Genomic DNA, 27560 nt, shown 5'->3' with positions numbered 1-27560 from the left:
GAATTACTTAGGAGTGTGTATTAAATACAACTGATTTGCTAAGAGAACTAGTACCTTTTTATTTTAAGAGAAAATGAGGTATTGGCTAAAAAGAAAGCTAGAAAACTTACACATTTTTTGATTTTTAAAAATTTCTCACTTCAAATGATTCAATAGTAGACATAATAATATTGATGGCAATAACAAATACATGGCATGGACCTACTATAGACATAGTGTATGTCTAGTATTGTAAACCCAAAAATCGAGTTTAGTCATCCAAGTATTGTAATCCTTTCTAGTTTTCCTCTCAATCCAAAAGTTATATTTGTAATCCCACTGAGACATTATTGGAATCCCAGCTGGTCAGTTCTAATCTACTACCACCAATGCAACCCACGGTGAGAGTAAAGACACCCAACATATTCCCAGGTAAGGACAGCTAAGGGGTCCTAAGTCCATTTCCCATGAAGAAATGTGGACAAAGGCCTTGATCCTAGGCCTCTCCAGGCATTTATTAAAGGGAGGGGTCGCTCAGGGATGAGTGATAGTAATGATGTCGGGGATTGCTGAGTAACTTGAGCTGGCTGGCCAGGTGCAAGAGTGTCATCTCCGTAATTTGCAGAGATAAAGACATGCAGAAGGATCAATATACACAACCTGATTAAGGTAGAATTGTTTAGGGGGGGGCCCTACTGCTTTGGTTTTGGATATGCAAACTCTTGTGCCCTGGGGAGTCATAGCCTCTTATCTTGAGGCTCCTACCCAGTTGACATTCCAGGAACAAATTGCTCTGTGTCTCGACAGCTCAATCTTGTAATGTGGAGAGCACTGTGCAAGGAAACAGGACTGTCTAATGGCTATAGATTTTGCACATTTGCACCTCTGCTAGCTTTGTTTGTAATGCTTAGAGCCAATTGAAGAGAGAAGGAAATATCCTAGCCAGCCTTTCACATATCAGTATAAGGAAATGAGTCCCCAAGTAATCAAAGTCACAGCAATTGTTTTGGATCCAAAGGGAGTCACTGGAGTTGTCTCTCAGGTCCGTGATGGCTATAGATTTCCACACCTTAGCACCTGGGCTAGCCTTGTTTGCCATGCTCAGAGTTAATTGAAGAGAAGGAAATACCCTAGCCACCCTTTTACATATCAGTATAAGGAAATGCCTCTCCAAATATTCAAAGTCACAGTAATTGTTTTGGATTCAAAGGGAGACACTGGAGTTTTCTCCCACAGTCCAGGAAGTGAAGAGAGGACTTTACTTCTTCCTATAAACTCAACAGTCTAGTTATATCCATTAAATTATTCCCTCTTAATCTCCCAGTAATATTTTCTTAAATAGTTGCTTTGAGATCCCTTACACTTTTTGATTTAGAGAATCGTGAAAAGCAGAATGGAAACAGCCAATGAGAGAATGGAGACAGACAGACAAAGATGAAAGCAGATGGAGCTGAGCAGGAAGGGCTTGGGGCTGGGGCTGTGTTGAAGATCTAGGGAAGTCAAATTGCAGAGGAATGGGCTATATTTTTATAACCAGATCATGTAAATTGTGTTGCACAAAAAGACTGGACTGCTCGTGGAGAGTCAACGACTGAAGGAAAGGTACTGTCCTTATGATTCAGAGCCACCTCAGAAGGAGCCAGCTCTGTGGCATGCTGCCTCTTCCCTCCAATGGTGGATGGATTGTGCAAGCAGCTAATGAACTAAATCAATTGGGGAGGGAACAGAGCATATGGAGGACTTCAGGGAGGAGGGCTCTGGGCTCAAGTTTGAGTTCTCTTTTTAGTCCCTACTGAACAGATCTAACTGAATTGTTGAGTGGTGTGGGAATCAGTAAGTCCTTTCCTCACTGTTTGAAAGAAGAGCTTCATTTACAATGAGTCATAAGGTGTTATTTTTATCAAATCAATTCCAAAGTATTATTCATAATAAAGTCAAGAATTTATGGATCTGAAAGTTCTACTTTAGGTATAAGAAAAAGTTCAGTTGCAAGTAGGAGGGATCCACATCGACTTCTTTATGTTCAATTCATTTTTATTCTGAAATTAAACTTGCTCAGTTTCTAGGAGAAATGATTTATAATTCAAACTCTGTAATACTTGCTTCATTTTATAGTTCCCAGACTTTACCTCTCAGCATTTATGAATACAGAAGTGAAAAAAAAAAAGATCTTTTTTTCCTCCCTACACTAACAAGGGATAAAAGGTTCATACTTACACTTACTGCCCTTCTTGGACATATCCCCCAAACATAATTGTCTTCAGATCTGTGGTGTTTTATTGTGGCTTCTTACTTCATAGCTATCAAATCCAGGAGAGGGATTATAGTTCTTCTAATTGGCATGTAAGAAGGAGAAGTGATATAACGAGATTTCTTTCTCTTGTGTTTTCATCCATCATTCTGAAGAACTGTACTTATGATAGTACTAAAATTAATATTTAAAATTGGAATCTTCACCTCCAGCAGTAGCTGAGAGTTAAGTCCTGGTTATGCCACCTATCATGTATCTGTACAATGTTTGACAAATTACTAACTTTTGCTTTGGTTTCTCCATCACAGTGGGGATATTTAGTGTAGTTTTTCAAACATTATTAGGAGCAATAAATCTTTTAATATTAGTGAAGTACCTAGAATTGTGTTTGGAATATAATGAGTGTTAGTTATGTATCATGTAAAAAAAGAAAGGAAAAAATGTAGACATACAACAGGGTGTAGTGTAATCCCAACTTCGCTGCTTGTTAGATGGGTACAGACAATCAGATTACTCAGCCTCCACTAGCAATCATTTTCTACTTTGTAAAGTAGAACAACTGCTCAAAATAGTGTGCATTTCACATAGTTTCTGAGGATTAAATGGAAAGGTGTATGGCAAGCCACACCCCAGTGCCTGTTCCATAGTTCCAGTGATTAAAAATACAAGTTTTAATCTGTGAGCTTTTTGTTTCTTTTCATTTATCTTTAATTGGTAGCTTCATATTTCTAAGTTGTTTCTGGATCTCTCCAGACCCAAGTAAGGCTCCTTTGAAATGGATGGCCATGCCAGTGGAATGAGAGGAGGTCAAAATGTAAGATGCATTACTTAAGATCCCAGCTGGCCTTGGGGGGTGGCTCTGTGTTGGGGAATTTACCACCATGCAAAACCTTATAGTCCAGCAACCACAGTTGTCGGCAGTTACAATTCACATCTGTCCTCCACAGCTGAGCTCAGACTACCGGAGCGTATAAACTGATGTGCAAAGTCTGAATGCTGGTATCCCATTTATAATGGAAAGTGAAACTTCTGGGAAGTAAGCAGCTTATGTGTCCAACCCATTTTACAGTACATGAGCAAGTCTCTAGCCAGTCAGTCCATTTATTCATTTATAATGAGAGGCAGCTGCTGTTATTCCTCTCATTCCTCAAGTTTCTAGCCAGTTTTCGCTGAAGATGTGCTGGAAGACATCCTAAATTCTAATCAGAAAGCAGGTTGGTGAGTGTGGAATCAGAATGGCACATTGCTCTCGGATTTGCAGTTGAATGCACTTAGAAAGGCAGGTCCCAATAAGAACGGCCAGGCCACCAGCCTAGGACATCCTGCCACAGCATCCAGGCTGTCCAGGCTGGCTTCTGGGACAGCTTTGTAACTGTTTCCTAGTCTGCATTGCATCATATCGATTTGGCACATCATTTGCACAGGTGGAACCAGTACTTTCATCAGATTGGTACTGTGCCTCAGGGTCTGCAACTCTGGCTCTCCAAACCTTTTATTTGTCTCATATCCTGTGGCAACTAAGATTTACAAATCAGGAGTATTCATGTAACAACCCAGAGATGTAACTTTTCTTGATATCTGGTCTCTTCTTACATCTGGTTGATCATCAGGAAATTGGTTGAGATGATCCTTTCTACATGGGCTTGAGTTCTACCTTCCAAGCAGTTCACTGTGATCCTCATGGGGTCCAGGACATTGGCATACATAACATGTAAGTAATGTGTATGTCTCCAGACACTAGAGTTTGTGTTATTCTGTCAGTTCATTTACTTATGCTCTGACCTGTTATATTTTTATTTTAAAACTTAATTCTCATATGGTCTTACTTCTCATTTTCAGCTTCATTTCACTGTCACCTCCAAGTAGGGAAAACACATTTAGGTGTATAAGTCCTAGAGGGTTAGAGTGCTGAAGTGTAAACCTTGGGGCTTCAGGGAAGTAGAATGGCTATGATCCTTAAGAAAGACATGGTACTGATGCTTCCTACTACTTCTTTGCTTCTGGGTTAAAAGTATTAAACCGTCCAATTTTCTAGGTTTCTTAAAGGATGTAGTTACAACCTAGATTGAGAAACATAAGAAAATTTGTATTTACAAATGAAACAAATTTTTATACATTGTTTACAAAGATAATTACCCATCAATATTTAATAATGAGTTTATTTTAGCTTTAATTTTATAGATTATGACTAATTTCATCAGCAAGATGTGTACACCATTTGTTATGACTGCTAAGAACTGTAGAGCATTTTTCTTTTACTAAAAAGCAGCAAAAGTGGAAAAAGTATTTTTCCTTCAAGTGAAAATAACCTGCCTTCTCCTTTAGTTCTTATTAATCTTCTAAATAAGCCGACTTTAAACTCCTTGAGAAAATATAAAGCTCAGTCTCAACTGTCTCCTACCTCAAATCTGGTCACTTATTTTGTGAATGATCTTTGAGTACAAGTATATGGTTTTCTCTTCTCTCAGGATCTGTAGCTGCTTGTATGGATTTCTTACAGTAACTCCATCATCTTTTTAAAGCTGTTAAGGAATGCAGTAGCTCAGCCTCAGGTCCATGGTTACTTCGTTTCTCCATCACCTTCATCTGTGTCATCATCAGTCTGCTTACACGGGTTTTCCTGCATTCAGAGCGCACATGCTGCTTCCTGTTTATACCCTCTGGCATGGTCTGGAAGCGTGGCAGGTGTGCACTGCATGATGAACTGAACTGTTCATAAGGAGTGAGTAATGTCAATTCCTCTTTAGATATTTTTGACATGTTTAGTTTTCTGACATGTTTGGTAATGCTTTAGGAATAATTTTTAAAAAATCAATTTTCATACTTTAATGCAAGAAATATTGGTAACTAAGAAAAACAAAAATTTTAATTAAAAAAATGGACCATAGGGCTAAGGATGTAGCTCAGTGGTAGAGAGCTTACCTAGTATGCATGAGGCCCTGAGTTCAACCTCTGGTACTTGGGGAAAAAAAGCAAATGACATTGTAAGGAATTGTTAAATCAAAAGTTATTTGTATACTATACTTGTATCTAGAACTCAAATAAGATCTCTCAAAAAATATGGAAAAGAAATAAAAACAACCTGATAGAAAAAGGTTCATGATAATAATGAATGTTCAGCTTCAGTAGTAATCAGGGAAATCCAAATTAATACATTGAGATTCTTTGCTAAACACAAATCACAATTTCTAGTCACATAGCAAGACTTAATATTTCACCATCTGATATATCAATACAGTGGAGATGGTTTGCAAAATCCTGGCATGACAAGGATTTTCATATACCACTGGCCAAACTTTAAACTGGTCTAATTATGTTGGGATGTAGTTTGATAGTATCTAGAAAAGAGGTTGTGCATTCTATGTCCCCACAATTCCATTATTAATTATTCAACTACAGAGTAATTTTTGCACATATATAAAAAATTAGAATGCATTGATAATAATAATAGATTAGAAATGACCTAAATGTCTACTAATAAGAGAATGGTTACATGAATTATAATTTTGCACAATGTGAAAAAGAATCAACTATATAGAATTATATGCTAATCTCAAGAAGAGACTATTAAAAAGGATTTAATGGAATTAAATACCATATACTATGATACCATTTTATAAAGCTAAGACATGCTAATTGATTCTTGTTTATAGATTCACACATATCTAGTAAGAGTATTAAAGATCTATGAAAATGATACATATTAACACAAGAGAGTATGTTCCTTTGAAGAGAGAAAAGAGAATGCATATGCAAGCTTCATGTGCATCTGTAAGGTTTTATTTCTTCCAGAAAATCTAAAGCAAATTTGGCATCCTGATGTGATTCTGATTGGAGGCGAGGAGAATGGAAGGAGACTATCAGCTGATTATTTAAAAGGTTTAAGCTCCTAGGATAAGTGCGCCCTAAGAACAAGATGGCAGTGTTAGCATCTGTCTGTCAGCTCCATGTAAATTTACATCCTGGTTAGCAGCCTTAAAAGTCCAAAGGGTCTCGCTCCTGCCTCAGACTCAAAGCATCTTTTTCTGTATGATTTTAAAGGAGGGAATGCTGTAGAAACAAAGCATGAGATATTATGAATATGCCTGAAGTATATAAAGATTTTTAAGGATATGGGAAAGCCATGAAAGCAACCTAAATTTCAGATTTTGAGCTAATTAGGAAAGCAATTATTTTTGGTACTGGGAATCGAACTCAGGGACTCACACCTACTAGGCAGACAAGCAAAATCCTTGGCCTAGGAGAGTAATTATTATACCTAATTCAGAAACTAGAAAATTTCCCATGAGCAGTAAAGAAAAAGTTTATTTTAATCTAACACGGTTAATACAATATAAGGCATATTATTGTAAACATTAGCCTGTTGACACATGACTTCTGAGGAAATCTAAGTTATGTTTTATGAAGCCAATAAAAAGGCTACAGGAAGCCAAGAGAGAGAGAAAAAAAGCAGGCTTTGGCCAGCAACAGGAGCGCATGGGAGACCCTAAGGTGGCTTGCTGTCTCTGTCCCGTCTTTGTCTCTGTTCTCTCTTTGGCACGTCCCTTAGCCAGACTGAAAAGCCAGAGAAAACAGATCAGGGCTGGTAAAGAATGGAGATTGAGCAAGAGAAGAGTACTTTTCTTTATGTTACATTGTTTTGAAAAGAAAATGGAAAGTTGTTCACTTAGGGTGAGGCTAATGTAGTAAAATATGGAAATATGAAATAGTGAATTATTCTTAAAGTAACATTCTTTTCAAGTTACCTAATATATGAACTCAGTTCGTAAGATTTGTGCAGTGTGTGATGAACTGAGCAAACTGATTCGATCTCTGTCCTTCGTTACTCCTTTCTTTCAAATTTCTTCCTCAGACATAACTACCTGTCTGCAGTTGTTATTTAGCACCTCCGCCACCACAAGACTCCTTCCGTGAATTATCACATGAACATCTGTATACTCAGAACTGGGATAATATCTTTTATTTCTATTTAACAACTTTTAGAGATCTTTGCTTATCAGTTGTCTAGATAATCTGATTCTTTCAAAACACAAAAAAAGCTGCTTGGTTTCACTACTTTGGCTAGTCCATTATTGTTTTAACCCTTCCACTGTACAGGGCTCATGGCAGAGTTCTTAGTTTTTCACTATTAGAAACAGTTGCACAGCGACGTTCTGGTATATGCATCATTGCTGCAGAAGCTAGATGTCACTTAATCTGCGACAAGATCTGGGGATTACAATAGAGCTGTCAGGAACCTGTTTTTCATATATTTGCTTTGTTTTCCCCTTGACTGACCTCATTTTCAGAAAACATCTCATTGTGTGGTATAAAATATGACAACTGACATTCCCAGGCTTAATGTTCTACGAACATAACCTGTTTCCCAATGTCAGCCAAGGGGAGAGTTTAGTTTTCACTGCACAGTGTGGGTCAGTGCCCATCTTTGACCTCAGCACTGGGACTCTGTGAATGGTATATACTGAGTTTATGTGTTTGGGAAGAAGGGAGAAGTAGATGTCCTAATGGTAATTGGACTTATGTCACAGGGGTCAAAGTATTCAAAGTATCTACTTAAATATTTGGCAGAGTAATGACACGAATATTTTACTTATACAGGACATTGCATATAAGAAGAAAGCATGTTACAAACTGAAGATCATTAATATTATTTAAATAATGACAGACTGTTTTGCATTTCAAAAAAGCATTGCTTAAAATATTGACTAACAAGTCAGTGATGTGACAAGCATGTTTCATCATAATATATGATATGCCTAGCAGAAATTATATACCTTATATCTTTATTAAAGTGTTTTTAAATTCTGATCACAGTGCCAGTAGCTGGAGATACCTATTGAATACAAGATCCTTACCCTCAGAATACTTACACTTTTTAAGTGGCATATAAGCAAAATAATTGCATAAAGAACATTATTCTGGATTGTACTATGAAAGAATTGTACTGTGAAGGAAATAAAAAAGATGAAATGGAAAGAAATTTGAGAAGGGCAGTCCATGAAAGGAATTTCTGGAAAAAAAATTTCTAAAGACTGAGAAAAAAACCTTAAACTCTGGCCTTATATTATTCAGTGTGCTTGAATGTTGCTATCTCTGTTGGAATTTAACACAAGTGTAAAGTATGCATCAATCTACAAAGCTAGTGCAAGTGGAAAATTATTTTAATAATTATATTAATGGTTAATGTATATTTTACAGTTGCCGTGGTTAAAATTTATGTATTGTTAAAATTTATTTTCTGCTTTTATTTTTGCCTTCTTAAGGTGACTACCAAAATGCATACGCTCAGAAATGTCAATCATCTTATCCTCTAGTTCCACTTCATAGCCCTGCACCAGTTTCGGCTTGTTTACTGTTACCAACATGTGTTTTTTCATCTTTTTTCCTTCACCGATGGTGATACTGATCTAATTTATCTAGTAGACTTTGCTCTAACCACCTAGGTCTATGTACACTATTTATTGACTGAGGTGTCCAAACATGGTGCTTTAATGTGTGATCAACACTAATGCCGCCCAGAGTTACGAGGTTAACAGGTGGTGGAGAAAGCACACAACTCACTGCCACATTGTCTGCAGGAGTTATTTGTGTCGTTAGTCATTTTCCCTTAGCAATGTCCACAAAACAGATAAGACCTGAAGCTGGAAAGGTAGGCAGAGCTAACACTACAAAGTAATGACCGTGTAGGACAGGGTTTCTGTGGGAAACAGCTCTGGCAAACTACAGAGATCTGTATAGTGAAGGAGGGTCTATTGTTGTGCAGGATTGTCGCGTCTTGCATATTAAAGTAGAGCTTTATTCTGCACATTGTTTTTGCACTGATGAGAATGCTAGTGACTTTAGCGTGCCTCTTTTTTTTCTTTATGTCTGTCAGGGAGATGTTGGCAAGATCACACATCTTTAATAACATTAAATTAATTCACTGTGTGAGCAAGCAGAATACTTTCTTTGTGGTGCAGCATTAATTATCGTCATTTCAGGTTGTGGCTTGTGCCATAGGCAAGAAATTGACTACTAAAAATGTGTGCTTGATTAAGCATGGGAAAGTTTTTTAATATTTAGTCTATAAGCATTTTAGGACCCCAAATATGATGTTTGTTATATAATCTGCACCAACAGTTTTGCCAGGGGAAACTCTAACCCTACTGGTTTGAGAGTTGAGTCATATCCTGTGAATCCGGAGCCCCGGTATTTAAACATCACGAGTTCCTCTTACTTTCATTCTAAGTCTCTGCAGTTCAGAGCAGCAAGTGCTCTGTGGAAAGAGGCTGTTGCTCTCCCGGGGAGGTGAGCAGAGGCTCTTGCTGCTCTGCAGTGAAGAAAGCCAAGTCTGGATATGCAGTTCTCTAACGGGAGTGAAAGATGTTTTGTTCATTTCTAAACAACTATGCTAGATAGCTGCAAGCTGAAAAGTGCCTGCAATTTGCCGCTTGTCTGTAATAAGGTAAGTTCGATATTCGGTTTACTCCTGGATTGTGGATGCACTAAGTTAATGTGGCAGTTTCAGTACATGATTGTATCTGAGAAAAATGCCTTCTCACAGGGTTTTGAAGGTGGCATTCAAGCGTCTAATGCAAGTAAATGTAAACTTACCTGGATCCATTTGTGAGATACTTAGCTGACAGCTGTTAATGAAAAATACAGTGCCTGAGAAAATGGAAACATTTAGGTTTTTTTTTTTTTTTAAAGAAATAATTCCAGGTTTTTAATATTCTTCTTTTTGTTACTCTGTAAGGTCAGTTAAAGGTAAAATTATATATAATAGATATATGATTCATATAATTATGTTTGGATTTTATTCTAAATAATTACAGTTTTATAATGATTTACCCACTGAAATAAAAAGAGGACTTACTAATTAGGAAGTATAGGTTGGAAAAGAGGTAAAAACCTCTTGTCCTCACATATTTGGATTTCTAATTAAGTGAAAGGGCACCATATTTACAAACTTCTGATTGAGCTAATTGTAAAATGTGGAGGAACTTGTTTATCTCAGCTTACTTTCTCGGTTGCCATAGGAGATAGCCATATACAAGCTGTATGGACAGAGAACTCTGGACAGAAAGGGATTGATGATTTGTTTTTCAGATTTTTTAAGCTGGCTGCCAAAGGATTGAGATAAAAGGCAGGAATGCTGTTTGGGGATTTTATTCATTAAAACAATAACAACAAATTAGAGTTTAAGGGAGTGGCATCATATAGTCTCAGATACTCATATTTAAGGCCCTTAAAATCATCTGATGTTAAAACAAAGTAATTTAGTTTTGAGAGTTATAGCTGTGAATTTGCATGTACTAAAGAATTGAAATTTTTAACAAATGTGTCTATTAAGCAGGCATTATGAATACCCCATCTTAACTAATTCACTATTGTGCTTAGCAATTATTTAATTTCTATTCAAAATTATACCACTATGGTATTTCTGAGCATAATATGAAAATTACTTTTCATTAGATATGTATTTAACAATTCATGTTTTTGCAAAGGTCAAAAAGTTAATGAATTGATGGAAAGTCTGTAATTTTTCTCTTCTTTGGAGGAGAAATTAAAATTATTTCACCCTCCAGGCATATTGAAGGCAATAATTCATATTGGAGAAGGAAAGGAAAACTTTTAAAGAAAATGACTTTGCACTTATGAGAGCCTTTGGGACCTCAAATAGTAAAAAATAAATAAATAATTAAATAGCACGTATCCTCAAGCATTATAATATGGGATGTTATGATCCGAATTCTCTGGTTCTAGATTATACATAGTGCTTTCATTCTTTGCCTGTGCAGAAAAGGGAGTATTCTAGTTAGTTGCATATTCTACCAGAGAATTTTTACATATGCTCTGTGTGAATTATTGAAGTTGGATAAGTAGATAGAATTCACTCACATCAAAACCAAAGCAGGACTACTCATCATTTCTGAGTCTTTGTTATGTCCATAGGAACTGTTGCTATGAATCACAACTCAGACTGACAAACGCTGTCAAATCTTGTTTTACAGTATACTCTGTTTCAGATATGGGTTTAGTTACTTATGACATTTTACCGCCAACTGGGCATTATCAGAATATATTGTGAATGCATCTTGTGTCTCCTCTTTTTTTTTCTGTGCCCATTCTTTGGCTGTTTACCTGCTTCTTTGAATCTCTAGAGGTGTGTGTCTAGTGAGTGGGAGAAGGAGGGGGAAGGAAGGCAAGAAGCAAAGTCCTCTTCCTTAATATTTCTCTTTCTTAACCTTTCATGATGGCTTTAATGAGGAAAGAAAGGTTAGACTTCGTGGCTAAAGTGAGTCTCTTAGATAGCTTGTGGATTTCAAGATTAGGGAACCCAGTTCTCTTTGAGATAAACAGTAATTTGGAACTTGATTGGAACAGACTTTTTAGACCTTGCCTACTGTGCAAGTGTTACAAAGATGAAATAAAGTCACATTTTAATTGTACTTCTTTAACTGCAGAGCATATTTTTGAGGAAGTGTTTTTGTATTTCCTGGAGATAAATGAGGTGAAACACATCAGAAAACTCAGAATTGCACTCAGGAGCAGGGGTCTCCTTTGCCTTCTCTTTGTAAACTATTTAGTTTCAGTTTCCAGTTTTCATAAAATATAATTTGTAAAGAAGAGCTCCAAAAATAACCCAATTTTACCTAAACCCTACTGGGCTTTCAGCCTTCAAATAGTTTGAGGACACTTCAAACATTGCTCTAGTTATTGTGGGAGTTCCTCGTATTGCATATCAAAATGTTGAGAAAATTAAGGAGCAATAACTGCTTCCATCTTATCCTGAGTTAAAATTAAGACTCTCTTATGATGGTTAAGTGGAATGGTTGATGTCAGAGTGTTTTGTGCATTTTGTAGTGTCCTTAAGTATCATTATCTCAGAGTAAGCTATCCACAGTTATGGACTGAAAGGGAACTTAGATGTTATCTCAAATTTAATTTTACAAAAAAAAATAGTATTAAAGTCTGTAAGGTTGAGAAAAGCACTTTGTGTAGTAAGTATCTGGGCAAACATCTAAACCTGGATCTTTTTGTTTGTCCAGTTTTGTGTACTATTATTTAAGTGGCATTTTAAAAAAAATTAAAATTTTATTCCAGATAGTGCTGAACATGCTCATAGGAAGCTATCTTCTTTGTAAAATGTTTTACAGAACATATATACTTTCTTTGTACATTTGATGAGCTGAGGAATCTTCTTGGTTTAGTTTGATGCAGTGTGGATTTGTGGACTGGTTATCAAAATACACCATTTTGCAGTTTCTTAGTTAGAACAGGTTCCCTATTAGAAGCATTGAAGTCCTTATTCTAAGGAAGTAAGCCATAAAAGTAAACATGCTTAGTGGATAGAGATGTATTTTTTGTTTTTAAAATGGCAGATGTTATGGGAGAATATTCTAATATATTTGCTGAAAATAATTATAAAAAGACTTCCCCAAAGTTCATATTTTAAAAGGAGACAAAGATTGTTTAAACAGCAATGAACTTTCAATCAGTTCTGTTAGAATTGCTCTGGCTATTTTATGTCTGTAAAACTTTTTAAGGACAATGAGAAAAAAATGACTTTATAGTTATAGAATTCTGTGCCCTACATCTCACTATATTCATAAAGAAAGGTTTAGAAGAAACGTGCTTTAAAACCTCTTAACAGTAAGATCAAAAATCAATTAATTAAAATTGGTTTTATTAATAAAGGTTATTTCTTATTCCAAAGAATCCAAAAGTCTAGAGATAATACTTGAGTCAGTGGAAAAGTACTTGCCAAGAATGCCTGAGGCCTTGGATTCAACTCCTAGTCCTTGGAAAAAAAAGAATTTAAAATACGATCATCATTTCTTGTGATAAAAATTTAACTCCTATGGAAAAATATGATCATTTCATTCTGTGCTGCAACTTATAAATCAAGAAATAAGTGAAACTTATTATGATGTTATCTTATGGACAAATCCTAGTCTTGCTTTGTAATAAAATTTATGTTTATTTTGATCCCAAGAACTGCATGAATCTACTATCTAACCATGAGGCGTTAAGGGGAAAACAGTTGAAATTAATGGGTATATTTTGCTAAATATAGGTACAGTGGGATAGTGAGGAATGTAAGGAGCAAATCCCTGGGGTGCAGGACTACAGTGGGTGGAATCAGTGTTTCTTTGTAATATTGCTGGTTTTATCAGCAGCGATAAACAGTGCAACCCGGATCTTCTTTGGAATTTTGTTTTCCTGTGCCCAAAATTAGAGAAACTCTCTAATGCCAGATAACAGCTTCATATATGCAAGAAAACATTGATTAGTTACCTTATGAACACCACAGTGAGTGAGGCATTTTGATCCCAGTAGAGGAGTCCATAGATATGCCTCTTTTATAGGTGCTGATGTTTATAATGAATAAACTCTTAGGATAAGCTTAGAGATGGTTTGTTGAGTTTTAATTCCAACTTAATTTAGTAGAGAGACCTATATTAGTCATTTGGTCTCCCCTTGCTTGAGTCATTTCACTGGTGGGATGTGATTAGTAATATTTGTTCATGGCAATTTGCAGCATACCCAAATATAACAAATCACGTTCCAAACCCTTCAGTCCCCAAGTATTTCTCTTCAAGGTAAAAAACAATATACAGCATTTAAATCAGGGTATATAATAACTCTTTATAGTATGTTATATTTTATAGCAACTTTAAAAACTTCAACAGTTTGGCGCCCCCCCCCCTTTTTTTTTTACAGATAGAAATGGTGGTAGAATGACCAGAATTGAATTTAGGTAGATAAGATTTAGAGTCAACAGACATAACTACATCCTTTTCTTTCAACAATTAAAGCCTCTTCCTGATTGTAGTACTTTGAAATGACTACTATAAAGTCCTACAGAAAAAAGAAACATTTTTAATGTGGCTACATTTAATTATTTTGATGACTGCAGTACTCTCATTCTTAGTGAAACCCAGGCCTTTATGAGCCAACAGTATAATGAAGTTGTCTGGGAATTCATGGAAGATGGGGCTGGTATTAATGCAAAATGTGTCTAGAATGAGCAGTCATAAGTGAGAACTTTTTGTAGGTGGTTGTTGTCTTTAATTATGTCATTTGTTTCTTGTTATTTTTGAGGTGATGGATTGGGATAAGATAGTTTTTAAGTCTTTATAATCTTTTGATACAGTCCCAGGGAAACAAACTATGGGAATTTAAGCATTTTAAGAGGCTGTCATGTCTGTTTTCTGTGTACATTCCCTAAACATTTCCTGGTCAAAGTCATTATTTGGATGAAGGGGCGTACTGAATAAATGGTGTAATAGAAAAGTTTAAAACTAATATGCAGACTAGATCTCTTGTGATCTGGTTTCTCCAGAGATTCCTAAATCATGCTTGAAATTCTCAGATGGTTTTCATACATTCATGTTTTCTCAGTATTTTGTAAGAACTTGGTTTGTAAGACACACACCCTTAGAATGAACCCAATGCCCAATATACAGTAGATGTTTGGGAATTCTTCCTAGCAAGCTGGCTAGGATTGATTGATAAATGAATGGATGGATGGATAGATGGATAGTTGGTTGTCTGTCTGATTGAATGAATAGATGGATGATGGGGATAAATTGGGGCATCCCTAGATTTGCTTCAAGTTATGAATTGTGCCTGATACTACTGGGAACCAAGCTGAATAGATGGGAAATGATGGTAAAACTATAGAAGAGTTCACTTCGGTTCATTTTATATTTATCATCTGATTATTTCCATGTAGAATAGGCACAAGTTTAAGTCATTTCTTTCTACATGCCTTTCTTACTATTTCATATTATGGTTTTATTATGTATAATGAAAGAATTATTTCATTATATATATATATATATATATATATATATAATGTGTGTATATATGTATATACAAAAAAAGATGGAAGCACAGAGACAGAAACAGAACTTGGATAATAAAAGCTCAAAAATATTGAAACCTAAATTAATGGAAATTGTCAGAGTTTGACCACTTCAGAATTTATTATGAAAAACTATCAAATGGGGAGGAAATGAGGCAAACTATCAAAAAAGGCCCTTAAAATTATTTTAGTGATTTAATTCTGTGTATTTCTTTCAATCCAGTAATTAAAACATTTTTCACCAGAAAACTTCATTACAGTGCTCAAATTAAGACTTGAAATCAGAATTTACTTGGCACAATCAATTGTGAGTGATGATTTTCAAAATTAGGACAGTGACTAAGACTTGAACTGGGAAATTCTGTAGGTTTCAGAGAATGTTTTAAAATAGTTACTGTTTTAAAGTTTTCCAAGGGGAAAAGAGAATACAGAGAAACTTTTCCTGTAAAAATGCGTGACCAAACACAACTAAACAATGTCAAAATACATCCAAGTTTTAGACAATGGAAACAGTCTATGGGGAAAATTACACACTTGGCCTGGAATCAAAACAATCATTAAAATCAAACAGGAAAAAAGAAAGAAAGAAAAAGAAAAGAAAATCACCACAATCAGCACGGAATCATTGGATGGATTCCTGTCTCGTCCCTGCCCCCAGTCTTAAACAAAACAGCACACTTCCACTATTGAGAGCATTCTCTTTGTTAGTGTTTAGTGTGCAAGTTCATTGTGTTATTGGAGTACATTTACCTCCTATGGCTGACTGTTTCCTGGAGATGATTTCACTATCTTAGAAATGATGTGGTCCAGGTCAGCATAAGTGAAAATTATTATCCCAGCTGACTGGAGACCTCTGTTTCCCATAACTGCGACTCATTTTTAGCATTCCCCAGTGAAGGTTTCATCTTTTAACGGCTCTCACTTTATCTAAATCTATTAGTTATTTTAGGATAGGGTTTTTTCTACTTCTTCACTGTAATGGTCACTATGAATCACAAAATCACCTGGAAAGTTTTGGCACATTAATGTATTCATCAGCTTTCCCATTGCCAGACAAAATACTTGAGACTGACAGCATAAAGGAGGAGAGGTTTATTTGACTTACAGTTTCAGAGGATTCAATTCATAATCAGTTGGCTCTAAGAAAATAATATCAAGGCAGAAGGCAGAGCAAGGTTCTTAGTTCCTGGAGATGGGAAGCAGAGCCCTCAACACCTAGTTTCAGGGGCTGGGGATTTAGCTCAGTAGCATAAGCGCCTGCTTTGCAAGTGCATGGTCATGAGTTGGATCCCTGGTACTGTTTTAAAAAAAAAGACCCAGTCTCTTTTCCATAAGTCTTATAATTCAGTGAAGTGGACAATTAAGTTTGACTATCACAGTACACTTTGTACCAACTGGGCACCCAAACACATTTCCTTATATTCCAAATATAGGCAATAATAAATTCATACATTGGCCTAACATGATCTAACTATTCTCTATACAACCAAAGGCCCAGTTCTCCCTTCCACCAAAGTCTCAAAAGTTCCAGCATTTTTCAGATATCCAAGTCAGAGAGACAGATAATAGACTGTTGGTTGTACAACTATATAAAATTTTTTAAAGCAAGTTACTTTATCCAAAACCAAATGGCAGAGGCTAAAAAGTCCCTTTCCAAAAAATGAGTAGAGAGATGGAAATGAATTGGACCTAAGCAAGGTCAAAACCCGGTGGGGCAGACCTTAAATACTGTAGGTCCATGTTCAGCATCTGGGCGTGTGGTGGTGAAATGGAAGGCCTACGGGGATGGGTGGCCCTGCCTCTAGGGCCTCACTGGTTGTGGGTTACGTGGCCTCTCTTGGCCGGTTCTGACCACTTCTTGTGGCATTCCACTTTCCTGCCACTTCCACTGTAACTCTAACTTCCTTCCCACAGCTCTGTGCAGTACCAATTCTCGGGGTACTTTGTCTCTCTTCTCAGGTCTTTCTTTGAAATGTGGATGGAAACATTCACAATGCTGTGACTCTTGTGTTCTGCCTGCCTGAAAAATGAGCATCATAAGGACAATGCCAAGGTCTGCTAGCAGCAGGCACTGCCAGGCCACTTCAAATCATAGCTGCAGCAGCCTTTTAGTGTCTGAATAGCTGAGGAAAGGGAAATGAATCCCAAGGAAACAATTCCTGTGAAGGATGCGGTCTTGCTGATTCTTCAGAGGCCCTCAGCCATCTTTTTTACTGTCCCAGTGCAAAGTACATGGCTTCTTTTTAATGCTAATCTTTTTAGCAAACCAGACTGTCCAACACCCCAATTTTGCAAGGGTTTTGTTTCTCATGAAATGTGAACTTTTCATAACTGCTCTTCCTTCCTGTTTCTCACTGTGTATCTGGCTGAAAGAGGTCAGAAGTACTGACCACAAGCTGAATGTTGGGTTACTTGAAATTTCCTCCAGATTAATTAGTCCACCACTATTAATTTCAGCCTCCTGAAAAGTCTCAGGACGTGGCATAAAATTAGACAAATTTTCTGCCAGAATGTACAATACATGACCACTAGTCTAGCTCACGGGAGTCTTCACTCTCAGCAGAACATTCAGGGTCTGGTCTTTAGTCTCTGCCTCCCTTTCAACATTCGGGTATTTTAAGGTTCAACCAGAATCATCCGTCCGGCTCTCTGTGGTATTGTTAGGTTTCTCTAGCCTGAATCTTACTGATACTGACAATAGTTACTTTTGAAAAAGAACATTAAGATAGTTATTGCCAGTTTTCTAAAGGAAGGAAACACAAGACTTTCCAATAAAACTACTTGGTCAGACACAACTAAATGAAGTCCAAATATATCCATGTCTTAGGCAGTGGACCTTTATGTACCTTTATGGCAGGTGTTTTATGATAAAAGGTAGAATTACAGCTTGCATATTTAATGCAAATATTTTTATAGTAAACATTAATACAATTTTTTCAGAAGTCAACTAAGAACAACTACATATGCTACATTAGAATACCTTTTTCATTACATCATGACCTCTACATCATTGTGTCTATTGAAGACTTTCAGAAAAGGTTACTGCATTGCTAAAATGATGTTTCTGCCATTTTTTGGAAGAATGTATTTTATTTACATACCTTCCATAGACATTTTTCCATGCATGAAAATTTGCCTTTATTTTGCATCCTTGATATTGCAGATATACTTGCAGTCACAAAGATAGGTTCCCACTTAACCATTCCTATGCATACAAAACTGATTATACTTTTTCAGTTTTCTAGATTCTAAAACTAAATGCATACCTAGTATGACAGAAAACTTCATCAATGTAAATTATTGTATTTTTAAACAACATTTGCATCTAAATCATTTAACCAAATTAATGGCAATGATTACTAAACAATAAGTTATATAATTAACACATTATACTCTTGTCATCAAAATAGTGAAGCCTTACCAGTTGTCAGCCCTGCTGCCTCTCTTGCTGGCTCCTGGAAGCTGGGTAATCTCACTTAGGCAGTAGCACATGGAGCTATGTGCTCCTCTGTATCCCTGGATGGGCAGTGCCAAGCAGTTTGCATGTCACCTTAAGGGACAGTGATTCTTCAGTTTCATGGTGCAGCACCTGGGCCTGAGAGACTCTGAATTAGTAGGTCCTGGGTAGAGCTAAAGAATGTAAACTTCGAGAAAAGCACCGGAGTGATTATAATGTCCACTCCATGTTGGGAACACTTTGCTACTGGTAGAACGTCTAGTGTACCTATACTTCATTATGTGTTCATCTTTTCCCATAACCTAGAGGCATATTTAGAGTATGAAAGTAGCCATGTGGGAGGGTACAGCTGAACAAAGGCTTTCTGTAAGAAAGCTCACAGATCCATATGCTGATTCCAGGAGGGGCTATGATCAGCCACTTCCTCACTGAGCCCTCAGGTTGAGAAGGTATGGCTGGGAAAGCTGGCAGAGAAGTCACCAAACATCAACAGGACTGACCTCAGCCCTGAGTCAGAGACTGTCGGTCAAACCTCAGCCTCAGAGAGAAGCTGAATCCTGATCTGGATGAAGAAAATACTAATGGATGAGGAAGCTGAGAGTCTGCAGACGGAGAATAACTGGCAAGTGCCAGGATGTAGAAATGGTTCCTCCTCTGCCCAAGGCTAAGAGAGATTTTTAAGGTAAACTCTGAAAAGGAGGAGGATCAGCTGTTGAAAGGAATCCTGTGAGTTGTGATGTGACCACGGAGCAGTAAGCTGAGCTGAAACAGGAGTAGAAAAGACCATGTGACACAGGCCTGAGAAAGAGACTGTCTGTGCATGCAGTGGAAGCAGCCACTGAGTAGAGTCCAGATTCTCAGCCAGAAGACCTGGGTTCACATGTAGGTCCTACCACATACTGTGTGATTTTGGAAGCATTATTTGATATATCTGAGATTCAGTTCCCTTCTCTTAAAATGAAAAGAAAAATACCTTCTTTGGAAGTAGCGGGGGTGGAGTATAGTGTGAGTATACTACACTGAGTATACTAAACTATAGTTTGAGAAGCAGAGTACAAGGTGAGTCCCATTGTGCTGCCAGCATCAATGCTCGAGCCCTTTTCAATTATCGTAGCTCAGGCATACACTGGTGTAGAGGTCTGTGGTGTCATCACTTCCCATGAGACAAGTCTCAGACAATAAACCGAAAAAGCTCATAATATCTAGGATAGATCTGACAAGCTGAGTGATTTATTAGAAACTAGTTTACAAGCGCTTGTTTATATTTTCCTTCAGTGTTTATCCAACAAGGGTTAGGAGGATAGGGGTTACTGTACCACAGAACTGACAGGAGACTTCTGATCTTACTGGAATGCAGAGGCAGCCTGCTGAACTCTGTGATGTATGAAAGGATAGGGTCTGAGTTCCTCCAAAACTGAAGCCAGATATGTTTAGCATCAATATGCCAACAGATGCCCCTTGTCACTTACAAACACACACACACACACATGCACACAGGATGGGAGAGGATAGGGTGAGAAAAACTGTGGTGAATAGTTTCATACTACAGTCTCTGAGATTTCTATTAGTTAGAAAACCTATGTATCAGTCAAACTTACTCTAAAATACTTGCCTTCTAAAGAATTTCTTTTTTTTTTTTTTTTTTGTCTTTTTCGTTTTTATCGGTACTGGGGGCCTTCTAAAGAATTTCTTTCAAAATTTTCCAATATAGGAATTCTGGGAAAGAATACAAATCAAATGACTTTTATCTGTACATATTTTTTCCTAATCTGTTTCCTTGGAAGCCCAGCAGAGAATTAAAATATGTAACTCCTTTCTATGTATATGACTGCCATACTTTAATAATAATTCAGCCTATGTTAAAAATGCTCTGATTTCTATGATTATGGATGCTCACATGTAATTTATTAATCATTTTAGCAAATTTCCCTCTGTGCAGTCCAGGATAGAAAACTGTTTTTGAGAGCTTGTGTGTGCTACAAACAGTGAGTTCACAATTAGGGGACAAAAGTGGACACAGTGTATGGTAACTAGAAGCTCAATCAAAGGCATAAATATCAAATTATACTGAGCAGCATCAGGTAAAATAGAAAATAGTACAAAGTACACTGGAGGATGTTCTTTATCTTATAGGCTCAATGCTGTCCTCTCTGAGCAATGACCTTTAAACTGAGATCATTCATTTTAGTTGCATGATGTTTGGAAGTTGTGAGGATTAGACGAAATATATGTGAGTCATCCAGGATGGTACCTGGCACAAAAGGTACCCAGGACATTCACATCAAGCCTGTCTGCTAACCAGTAAATAGCGAATCAGTCAGGACACCCGAAGCCAAGCTGGAGGGCTGCACTGAGTATGTTTGGTGTGAATTTCTGCTCAGATCTACTTTGTTCCTCCCTATTTTCCTGTTTTCTGGTCCCAGTTTTCAGGAATAGGGTAATCTCCTGGCACCCAGCTCCATGGAATTTCCCTTGAACCAAGACACCAAAGATCTCATTGCTGTCACCCTAATGAGATGTCAGCCTCTTATTCCCTCCCCCAGTCACTTTACAGTCTGCTACACTTTGCAGTCTGCTACATAAGACAAGAATGAACTCTGTCTACTCCTAGGACTTCATGGTTCATACTTTTGCTCTGATTCTCAGCAGGCTGGGAGTGGAACTGGACCACCACGCCACAGTAGAGAATTTAGATGTTACTGAAGAGTCCTGTGATGTGGGTGTGGAAATCACAAACCTTAGTCATCTCTAAAGTTTGTGGTGTCCTGGCTGCTGGAAGCTCTTAGGCAAAGGATTGGCCATTCATTTTGCCTTCTGAGGAGGCAAACCACAAAGAATGTGGAGCGAAATACGGTGCAAGAAAGGATGTCTTTGTCATTTCCTGTGTGTTTTCGATTTTCAGATACAAGAGATACTGAATATTAGATTCTGCCTTAAAAGTATGTCATCAGGTCTGTGTCATCAAAATAAAACATATTTCTATACATGTTATTTTGTTAAAAAAAGATAGCAGCAGCTTTGCCTCACAAGGCTGGGTTGACTAAGAAAGTTGCTTGTAGCTTATTAAGTTTAATATGATCGCTGTGGCTTTTGTCATGGGAGACCCCACGAGCCAGTGAAAACAACAATTAGCAAAATCAGTTAGGAGTGTATGAAAATGCTTGCATCTTATAAACGTTAAACTTGTTTTATGATCCCTGTTTCCATTTGCGGCAGAGTTCTTGCTGTCCCCTTGTTACTCACCATCACCTCCTTGCTGCTTTCGGAGCCATCATGGTGGGCGATGAGAAAAATAGGGCACATTTGGGAGAAAATAGGTGACTATACAAAAGACAGGCACATTTCTTCGGCTGTCAAAATTAGCAATGAAAATTAAAATCGAGAACATCTGCTTTCATTATGCATGTGGCACAGACTGTTCTGTTGTTTTAGTTTCTTTCAGGAAAAGAAAAAAAAGAAAGAAAGAAAAAAAAAAAAAAGAAAAGATACCTGCTAGTCTCTTACAGTCTTCCTCTGGAACTAAATCTGACCACTTATCTATAGAAAGCTGGTATAGATAATCTATGCCCTATGCCTAAATACTGTGCAAAATGTTCACAATTCCTTTTGCAGGCCGTTTACTGGGAGCTTTGAGAAGACAGACTACATGCAGTGAGCATAAATTTCGGAATAGAAATGATGCCAAAGTGTGTTAGTTTGGTGTTTAATTAGGACTAGAAGATTTATGCTTCCACGCAGTCACGAATACCACAGCAGTGCAAACCGGTACCCCGAGAACAGCTGGGAATAGCAAAGGGAATGGAAGGGAGGTGTGTGGGGAGCAGACCCTGGATGACTGAGCAGTTAAGACTTGAAATATTTGCCGTGTGTCCCAGAGCTTTGTCCATGGGGGAGCTGGAGGCCATAAAACTGCTACAGCTCTGGGTCCCTGCCATCTGCAGAGGAGGAGGAGGTTGCTGTATTAGGCGAGGCCTCCTGGGGTGTTGATGTCGTTCATTTTCCTTGTTTAGGATAATTGTGGCCAAATTTTTACACTTACTGCTCCTCAGAATTAAATGTTAATTTCCCTTCCTATTAACATGTTTTCTCTCTCCTTTTCCTTTTCTGCTCTGAATTACGGTTTCTCACTATTTCTTAGAGAAAAACCTTTCAAAATATTATCTTTACCTTTGTTCTTGAGAAGTTTACAGTCAAATGTGCCACAGTTCTATTCTTTATATTCCATTGCATGCAAATATAGAATATGTATTTAGAGGGAATACACACACATATTCTGTTTTATTCTATTAATGCTGAATAAAGGACTAATCATAATACAGTGTGTGTGTTTAAATAAAAACACTACTATAAAAGACACATTAACCTACAATGCTTTCAAAGTTGTGTTTTTATAAAAATAGGTATTACTATCTTTATATTAAGCCAATGATGTGGACAAATCTATTGAAAATAACAAGAGAAAATATAGTAACTATGAAAGATCACCTATATTGTGGTCTTATATGTCTTATCCATTGCATGTTTTTCTAGGAATTTGTTTTGCTGTCTTGTTATGATTTGTTTTTCCCTATAATACAGAGAGGATAGATATATATGTAGAAATTCACACATGAGATTTTTTTAAAAAATTATTTACGGGAACAGATTATATAATGCAAGATGTAATGAACAGATACTCTGAAGAAGAGACACTAAGAAACCCAATGCTAATTTTGTAGCATTATGATATAAATTCTAGCAATACTATTATTCACTGATCAGAATGATATTAGTCTAGTCTCTTGAGTTCAATTTCAGCATATGTAAAGATGGGGACGGCTACCACGAAGAGAATGAGAGATGCGATACTAGTTATTATTGTCTTCGCCAATGTTAGATCTTGAAGACCTAAAAAGTCTTCATCATCCTGTAATGATTTGATTAATTCTATAATATGCAATATGTATATAATGTGGGTGAAGATGGGGACAACTATTTGTAGGAAACTGGAGACAGATAGACAGTGGGGATCTCCAGTGGACTTGCTTTGAAATCTGTATTTCTTAAAATTGTTTTTTTAACTGTTTTGATATGTTTAATCTTACCCTCTTTGAGATGTAAAACAAGTGTGTAGGACTGATAACCGTATTACTGAGTTTTTGTTCCATCATTGAGCAGAACTGTTTGCAGTGTCACTTTTTGAATGTCATTTTAAATGCTTTGATTTTGTAACCTGAACAGCTATTTCTAAGATGACAATATGTAACTTATCAACCAGCGATTTCTTACCATTTGTTTTTCTGTAATTTTGTATTATTTCTACCCTTTTTTATCTCCATGTATTTTTTTGTTTACTTTTCTTTAAATACAAAAAAAAAAAAAAGACACATTAACCTCAAAATCTTCTCTCTCACTGTGAATATTTATCCCATCATTGCTGCCACCTTCGGAGGCAGTTCTGGAAACCTTCTTTTGTGGGTGTCTTCATGAGATGTGGTGAAAGCCCCGTGAATGCTGCTGCCATGTGCCATCCATTGGAAGGAAAGGCAGATGCCTAGAAGCATGCCGCTGAGCCTTCCTGTGCCTTACCCCAGCTCCGGTGCCTGGGGCCTCAGTCTACTCCAGAGTTAAAATGGCCATGAATGTAAACATTTGGAATCAATTCAGGACACCGATCAGCCGTGACAGCACAACTAAAGACACTCATAAAACAGGACTTTCCGGAACTGCTTCGGAAAGTGACCAAAAAGTGGATGAATGTATGCAAAGTTAAGAAAAGCACTTGGAAGTGGTGTCAATGGCAATGTGTCTTTTACTGTAATAAAAATTTTAAAGTAAGTATTCACTGTATTTTTATCACACGTCACATTAATTTTAAATTTCTTTAAATACAATGATAATCAACAATAACATAGCATAATTTCTCTTTTTCTCTATAAAAAAAGATCCACCAGCACAAAGGCAAATACCTGTAGTCCCAGCTGCTGAGGAGGCTGAGGCAGCAGGATTACTTGAACTCAAGATTTTGACACCATCCTAGGCAACACAGCAAGTCTTTAATTCTTTGAAAAACAAAACAAGAAGACCTATTGAAAGATCAAATTAATTTAATAATTTAATTTTAAAATTTTGATTAAGAAATAGATTGAAATTTGTGCTATCAAATTATATATAGAATCCACCAAAAATGTATATACACATTAGCAGTTCACTGTACTAGTAAATATCTGGAAGCCCACAGCCACCTCTTTGAGCACCTCTTGCAATTGTAGATGCCAAAAGTTAACTTATATTAATCTCATTAAGTCTCAGGAAATTTAAAATGCTTATAGCAGTTTTATTTTTCCTGATGTATACATTTTTGGCAGATTTTGTATATTTAAAGTATATTTAATTATACTGTTAGGTTAACAGTAAAAGTATTTCAGTTTATTTCTGCATAAAAATTTTATTTTTCATCATTATTCTATAAGTCTATTATTTAAAGATCCTTTGGGATTTTCCATAAAGTTGATTTAGGAGTAAAGTTTATTTTATTTTTTCTTTTATAAATAATGTATGATGACAGTGGGTATCCTGTTTTTTTTTCCTCAATCACCAGGGCAGCTTTTAATGTTTTATCATACATGATAACATCTGTTAATTGCTTCTCTCTCCTCTGAATCCATTCTGAAAATTATTGAGTCTTCTTATTGTATTAACTCTATAAAATATCATCTTTTCCATATGACCCGTTGGTTTAGTAAATAGTTCTGTTTCAAAGAAAACTTCCAAGATGGACCTCTATCCAGTGTTATACATGACACTGGTTTTCCTTTAGACCCTTGTATGTGGTACTATGCCACAGTTTGCTGCACCTCTGATGGGTCTGGACACTTATTTCCTAGACTGAGAACTCATCCAGAATGCTTGATTGTCGGTGTTGTTTTAGTGCCTTACGATGTGTACTTGCATAGACATTCATTTTTGTGGACACAGTTGGAGTATTTACCACTCACCCCACCCCCACACTGAAGTCCAGGTGTCCCAGCTCACCTGGCTGTGCTACAGAGCTACACCAGCAAAATGGGCAGCCAGCACCTTCAGAGAGTTCTAGATAGGGGGTTTCTTATTCCTTTATCATGAGTGTCAATTTGAGTTGATGGTGGTTGTCAAATGCAGCCATACTTTGATTAACTGCCGTCAATTTTGTTTGATCCTTCATTCCATTTGTCCCAGGTTATCTGGGTGACCTTATTATATGTAGCATGCTTACATTTATTTATATGGTGCTTTTGTAAACAATCCTTGAAACCTATTATTTTCCAGTAATCAGATCTTACCACATGCCCTGTAGTTTGTGAACTATTCATGTACTTACTGTTAAAGCAGGCGTTTGCATGATTTGATACACTGGTGATATTTCATCCTCAGTATGGTCCTCCTTATTTTTTTAAACTCCATTTGCCACTTGAGAATGAAAATGGTGAAGTATATTGACCACAAAATTATTTGCCTTGTTGTAATTGGGATGAAGTAACAATTTTGTGGATCACACTTTTAGGGGGCTTGAGGGTAAATATTCATTGACTGAAAAATGAAGTGGGGATGGGTGAACATTCTGCATTAAACAATTTTCTTCATGTCTATAAAAATACAGATTAAATACATTTTTTCTTTGAGCTGTCTCTGACAGTAAGGCTTATTCTGGAATTAGTTTTTGTGATAATGTATAATTTATTGATTTGGGCAGAGAAGATGGGAACCCTGCAGTTTAAACTTTCTTCTGTTTTGTCTTGCTTTGTTTTGTTGCTTGTGTTGCTAGAGATTGAACCTAGGGCTTTCACCCTGAGCTTCATCTGCAGCCTTTTTTTCATTTTTTATTTTGAGATAGAGAGGGCCTTTTGGTTCCTAAGTTGCCCAGGTTAGGCTCAAACTTGAGATCCTTCTGCCTCAACTTCCCATAGCGTTAGGATTACAGGCATACGCCACCACACCCAGTCTTAATCTTTCTTTAAAAAAGGGAAATGACCTCAGCACCACAGACTGTTTACTTTAACACAGATATTTCATACAAGACAGATATTGTGTGATATAAGAAACAGGAAATAGAAAGATAAATTCTAAAATGACTTCCAGTGTTGGAAAGCACAGTGTTCTGCTTTCTCTTGCACAGTCCCAACCTGCAGGGTCGCTGGTCAGATGTGCTCCTTCCTCATCTACGGGAGGGTTTTCTTCTCTGTGGGTGCTGGAGAAGTTTGTTTTAAACATTATACAGAAGTTCTTTCAAAAGATTCGCTCCTGGATATAGCAATCATAAGAAAACATGATCTGATCCATCACCAGTGCTTGTGGTGCACGCTGGAATGTATGTCTACATTCATGTTTAAGTGTAGGTAGATTTTTCTGGCTTAGAGAAGATTTTTAATTCTTGAAGCTAAATAACAAAAGAGTCCATGGAAACTGTATTTCCTTCAACCCGATCCCATGCTGAGGGAACTCTGGGATGAGTTAAAAAATCCATCCCCAGCCCATTTTTGTTAGTATATGTTACTGATATACAGTAAATACATTCACAGTGGGGATACATATAGTCTTGATCCCTAATACCTTTCATTCTTCCCTCCCTTTCACCTCCCCACTTCTCCACATCCCCTCTTTATTCCTTCAGACAAGCTACTTTTTGATTCTTTTTTTTATACTTTTTTAGTCTCAGTGTTAATTTTTTCTCTGATCTTTATAATTTGTTCCTTTTTATTAGTTTCAGATTTTGGTTATTCTTATCTTTTTCAGATCTTAAGATGCATCATTAGGTTATCTGTTTGTGATTGCTGTATTCTTTATATGTGTCTATTTATGGCTGTAAACTTTTCTATTAGAACAGCTTTCATTGTGTCTCATCAGATTTTGTGTTTCCATTGTTTAATTCTAGGAATGTTTTCACTTCTTCCCTGATATCTGTTATGACCCATTGATCATTCGTTAATTATCATTCAATGCACTATTTAATCTCCATGCATTTACATAGTTTCTATTGCTGTTGATTTCAATCTTAAATCCAC

At 36.8% G+C, this 27560-nt stretch overlaps 1 protein-coding gene across 11 annotated transcripts in view; it reads left to right on the top strand.

Annotated features, from left to right (window-relative positions):
- Mctp1 (multiple C2 and transmembrane domain containing 1) overlaps positions 1-27560 on the top strand; it is a 539183-nt gene that overhangs the window by 191336 nt on the left and 320287 nt on the right. Inside the window, exon 1 of one of the 11 annotated variants that reach the window (XM_003479453.5) lies at positions 9443-9674. The exons of the other annotated variants lie outside the window; for them this stretch is intronic. Coding sequence (XP_003479501.3) covers positions 9618-9674 — 57 coding nt within the window. The 5' untranslated portion in view covers positions 9443-9617. Of the gene's footprint in view, positions 1-9442; positions 9675-27560 lie in introns of those variants that run through there. 11 annotated transcript variants of the gene reach the window in all.

This window comes from Cavia porcellus, unplaced genomic scaffold, assembly GCF_034190915.1.
Source record: "Cavia porcellus strain 051 isolate PalLab524CR breed Dunkin Hartley unplaced genomic scaffold, mCavPor4.1 scaffold_2, whole genome shotgun sequence".
In the NCBI taxonomy this organism is placed as follows: domain Eukaryota; kingdom Metazoa; phylum Chordata; class Mammalia; order Rodentia; family Caviidae; genus Cavia; species Cavia porcellus.
Note: the sequence above shows the minus strand (reverse complement) of the source record. Positions and strands in the feature narration are given on the sequence as shown.